Genomic DNA, 5018 nt, shown 5'->3' with positions numbered 1-5018 from the left:
ATGCAAGCCCAATACAGCACATCACCCAGTCAACACCATCCCAGCTGTCAGGCATGGTGGTGTAAGCATCATGTTATGGGATGCTTCTCATCAGCAGGGACAGGGAAGCTTATCAGGATTGAGGGAAAGATGGGTGGTGTAAAGTACAGGCGAATCCTAGAGGAAAACCTTCTTGAGTCAGCCAAGAATCTAAAACTGGGTCGAAAATTCATATTTCAGCAGGACAATGTCCCGAAGCACAAAGCCAAAGCCACACTGGAGTGATTTCAAAATAAGAAAATGAATGTCCTGGAATGGCCCAGTCAAAGTCCTGACTTGAATCTAATGGAAAATGTATGGCGAGACTTGAAGAATGCAGTCGCTCAACGATCCCCAACGAACTTGTCAGAATTGGAGCAATTTTGCGAAGAAGAATTGGCAAAAATTACACTATACCATTGTGCAAAGTTGGTAGAGATCTATCCAAAAAGACTCACAACAGTAATTGCTTCCACCAAGTACTGATTTAGGGGGTTGAATACTTATGCAATCAGCAACTTTCAATTTATATATTTTCTTTGCAGGTGTTTTTGACATTCAACCTCCTTCATACATAACAGTTTTAAGTTTGATCATTACAGTTTTGAATAAAAACAAGTGCATTAAAAAATTGTTTACATTATTTGTATTTCATCAAATTGTGACATTATTGGTAGGGGAGGGAATATTTTTGAAAGGCACTGTATATTTATAAGAAACTTTTTTTGAATGCTCAAATTTAATTATCCGCTCTCCATTAAGAATAACTACAATTATAAGTTTGTAGTTTAGAGATTTAGAGCTCGTTGTATTTCTACAAGTATGTACTAGAAAGTCAAAGTAACGCATGCGCGTTATGAGTATCATGGAGCTGTCGAACATTCGACGTCATTAGTTTGTTTGTTTGTAGTTATGTACAAAGCTACACAATGGGCTATCTGTGCTCTGCCCACCACGGGTATCGAAACCCGGATTATAGCGTTGTAATTTCGCAGACATACCGCTGTGCCACTGGGGGGCGACGTCATTAGTATTGTGTGCGTATTTAAACCGCTCGGAACTTATCGGCCGATTCCGGTAACGTATATCAAATGTCACAAGTATGAAGCGCATTAATACAGAAATGAGTCCTTACATTTCAAGCTCCGTAGAAGGGCGTATGACTCTAAATTAACCCGTACAATTAACAAACCCAAATTTTTCTGTCGACTTTCGATTTGTTCAAATATTGTTTCCTGATTTCTTAATGCGCTTTAAATATAACGAGTAGAAATTCACAGTGAAAAAAAATAATAAGCAGTGGTATCGTTCTTAAATACGATTTAGGTTTTGCAGGCATGTTAGAAAGTAGTCCAACGCAGCTTCTACGTCATACATCCGTGGTTGGAAGTGGGGTATCGGAATCGGGTGAGGAGGTCAGAGAGGGATCTAAACTTGACACAGTGTCACAATACATAGCCTGATATATATAAATGTTGTTTAATTTCTGGTTGCTATTAAACAGTTATTAGACATTTTCATAATCAAAATATGGCGATGACAATAACGCAATACATTATCAACGAACAAGAAAGTTTTTTCGAGCTGAACTCGACCAGTTTGTTTTATCTTTTCCTTACATACTGAAACACTTCTTCCTTACTTTTATATTCAATTACTTGAATAACTAGATCTGTATACCATTGACTTGAAGTGTCATTTAAGTAGTGTTTGTATCTATGTGTCAGTATTTTTTATAATAGATTTATAGGGTCTTGTTTCATGTGTCCAATACTGAATTGTTGAGGATGGTAATCCGTGACGAGTAAAATAAAATTGTGGTAGTTTGTTGTGTTTTTATTTTAATGTCCACAGAGAGAATAGTAGATGCATCTTTTATGGTGTTGTTGTTGTTGTCAACTTATGTATAACGTCGGTTTTCAAAGAAAATTATTATTATGACTTTAATAATAAGTATTCATCGAGGAAATGTGTTTTAAGTTTAAAAAAAAAGGTAATTAAAATAGTTGTCGAAATTCGTACGTAACAACTATGTTTATGCTTTGATTATGTCCTTGAATTAAGCCAAAATTTCCCAACTGTATATTCGTTCTAGCCGCAGTCGTCATCTAAAAGATTTAAATTCATTGTATGGTAAATAAGCTCCATAAGTACTTTATTGTATATTTTCACAATATGTTCTAATAATTGTAAGTGGCTATTTTCACAAGTTATGTGCCAGCATCAATCCTTAAATAAAACCTTTACTTGGTTGCTTCTATCAAAGAGTAGGAGGTTTTGTTGGTTTGTTTGAAGCTAAGCACAAAGCTACACAATGGACTATCTGTGCTCTGCCCACCACGGGTATCGAAACCCAGTTTCTAGCGTTATAATTCCGCAGACATACAGATGTGCCACTGGGGTGGTAGAGTGAGGGGGTAACAATGAATTTAAAATAAAAGTGACCAAAATTAGGCATAGATATTATTTTTAACGTCTCAGAGATTGAAGTTACATACTTTGCACTATGACTTGTTGGTATTATTATAAAATTCTATTATCGCATTCCAAAAATAACAGTCTCAAGTCAAAAAGAGAAAATAAAAAGTGCGTGTTTCTTCAACACAAAAAAGTTGTACTTTAACGAGCGAAATATCCTTTAAATATTTGTGTTTGTTTTAAGCCATATAGTTAGCCAGATTTCATGTTTTAAGCTATACAGTTAGCCATATTTCATTTAAAAAAGAGGAAACGATTGTAAAGTTTTGTTTGTTTGTTTGTTTGTTTTGAATTTCGCGCAAAGCTAAACGAGGGCTATCTGCGCTAGCCGTCCCTAATTTAGCAGTGTAAGACTAGAGGGAAGGCAGCTAGTCATCCCCACCCACCGCCAACTCTTGGACTACTCTTTTACTAACGAATATGGATTTCGCACCAGTGGTCGAAATTTCTTACCTGTTCTTAAAACAAATCTTCCTTATTGTAAAAACTGTAACTTGTAATAAAATAAAACATAATCAGTAAGTAAACTCAGAACGAGACTATTAATGTCGAAGTTCTTTATTAACATTACACTTACAATAGTTTGTTTTGAATTTGGCGCAGTGTAAGACTAGAGGGAAGGCAGCTAGTCATCACCACCCACCGCCAACTCATGGGCTACTATTTTACCAACGAATAGTGGGATTGACCGTCACATTACAACGCCCCCACGACTGAAAAGGCGAGCATGTTTGGTGGGACGGGGATTCGAACCCGCGACCCGCAGATTGCGAGTCGAGCGCCCTAACCACCTGGCCACGCCGGGCTCGATTGTAAAGTAAGCAATGTTATAGATGAGAAAGAATTAAAAACTATTGACAGCCCTCAAGTTTTGAGTAAGATCGATTTAAAATTATAACCAATATAAAATATATCATTATACTCATTAACCAGATAAAAAAAATTCCCACAACTCTAGCACTCTGTACTGTAAAATATTATTTTTACCTTTTCGATAAAACAAAAACTGTAACTTCACAATAATCGTTCAGAAAAAGATATCCATTTTTGTTTGTTTCAGAATTTTCGCGAAAACTCACACAATAAATTCCTCGCATAGCCGTCCCACATTTCGGACAGCTAGTTAACAACACCCGCCGCCAACTCTCGAGCTGCTCTTATTTGATAGAATAGTGGTATTTTAATGCCGAAAATTATGCGAAACACATTTTTGAAACATATACTACAAACCACAGATCTTCGGATTAACGGTGCAAGCATAAGAAAAGGCTTTTTTATGTAACACGGTTTAAACTGCCTGACGTTGCAAATAATATTAAAGTTTTTGTTATAGACGTGTGTTATACCAATTTTGAACAATTTTATTCAATATTTTTCTTTTCTACTGTGTGTTTTTTTCATCTACAAGTCCAAAACTGTAATTAGATCTCAAATCGGTCTCAAGATGACGAAGCTATGCATTTCTCTAACTTTCGTTTGCATTCGTCATCTAAGCTTGTCCCTATATCATATTCAGATAATGAAATTTTATTTCGTGCGAATTATCTGAAAAATTATTAACTAAGATTTAAATAGGTGTAGTATAGACATCTATTTAAACTAAAAAAAAATTCATTTCATAATATTTTTTAATTACATCATGCAGCCAAAAAGTATTGTTTTGTGACAAATAATTTAACAAACAGCATTTTTGTTCATTAAATATAAAAGTGCACAATAGGCTATCTGTAAGGAATCGAACCGCGGGTCTTAGCAATTTGAAGTCTGTAAAATTATCACTGAACCACCAAGGAATGATATTAATAATTGAAACTGTGACTGACATATCTGTTACCGTGTTAGGCACAGTACAGCTAGCACATTGTGTGGCTTTACGCTTAATAAGAAACAAACAGACATATATATTTGTTTTACACATTACATTGTGATCGATAACTAAACAGGCAGCTACTGCTCTATATTTGGTATTTTAACAAATTACTTTTATGTTACAGGTAAATGAGCATTCGTCGATCAAGTGTATTAAAAAATCCCCGGATGAAGAAAATATGCAAAAACTGAGTAGGTTTGAGTTCATAAGGTTGTATTACTGTTATTATATCTAAATACGGAGATTATGTTTAAAGGAAAGATTGGAATTATGTATAATAATCTTAAGAACTTGATGTTTGGCATCTTTTAATTTGAGCAGCTCAAAATAATGGTATAGCAAAATTAATAATTAACTAATGGTAGAATAACGCAATTATCCACCATTTGTAATGCAATCTCTGCCTAACCCTTCAGGATATGCAAGTCATGAATTTTGACGACATTATTGTATTCTTAATAACAGTACTGTTGTCTTGTTTTGTAGCTAAAATTGTGAATCCAGGTGACCCCCACACAACGTATGTGCTACAGGAGATAATTGGCAAAGGGTAAGTTTATAAATTGTTCTTTAATATGTGTATGTTGGTGTACTTTGGTGACAGATTTTCTTGTAGGCAGATTTTGTTAAACAAGACCGATGTCTGTAGGTT

The 5018-nt window shown here is 35.0% G+C and overlaps 1 protein-coding gene across 1 annotated transcript in view; it reads left to right on the top strand.

The window, feature by feature from the left end:
* LOC111088065 (serine/threonine-protein kinase PAK 3-like) overlaps positions 1–5018 on the top strand; it is a 16089-nt gene that overhangs the window by 7711 nt on the left and 3360 nt on the right. Inside the window, exons 3-4 of the mRNA XM_022396929.1 lie at positions 4491–4557; positions 4853–4916. Of these exons, the coding sequence (XP_022252637.1) occupies positions 4491–4557; positions 4853–4916 (131 nt within the window). The remainder of the gene's footprint in view (positions 1–4490; positions 4558–4852; positions 4917–5018) is intronic.

This window comes from Limulus polyphemus, unplaced genomic scaffold, assembly GCF_000517525.1.
Source record: "Limulus polyphemus unplaced genomic scaffold, Limulus_polyphemus-2.1.2 Scaffold3067, whole genome shotgun sequence".
Classification (NCBI taxonomy): domain Eukaryota; kingdom Metazoa; phylum Arthropoda; class Merostomata; order Xiphosura; family Limulidae; genus Limulus; species Limulus polyphemus.
The sequence above is the reverse complement of the archived record's forward strand: the minus strand, read 5'-3'. Positions and strand labels throughout refer to the sequence as shown.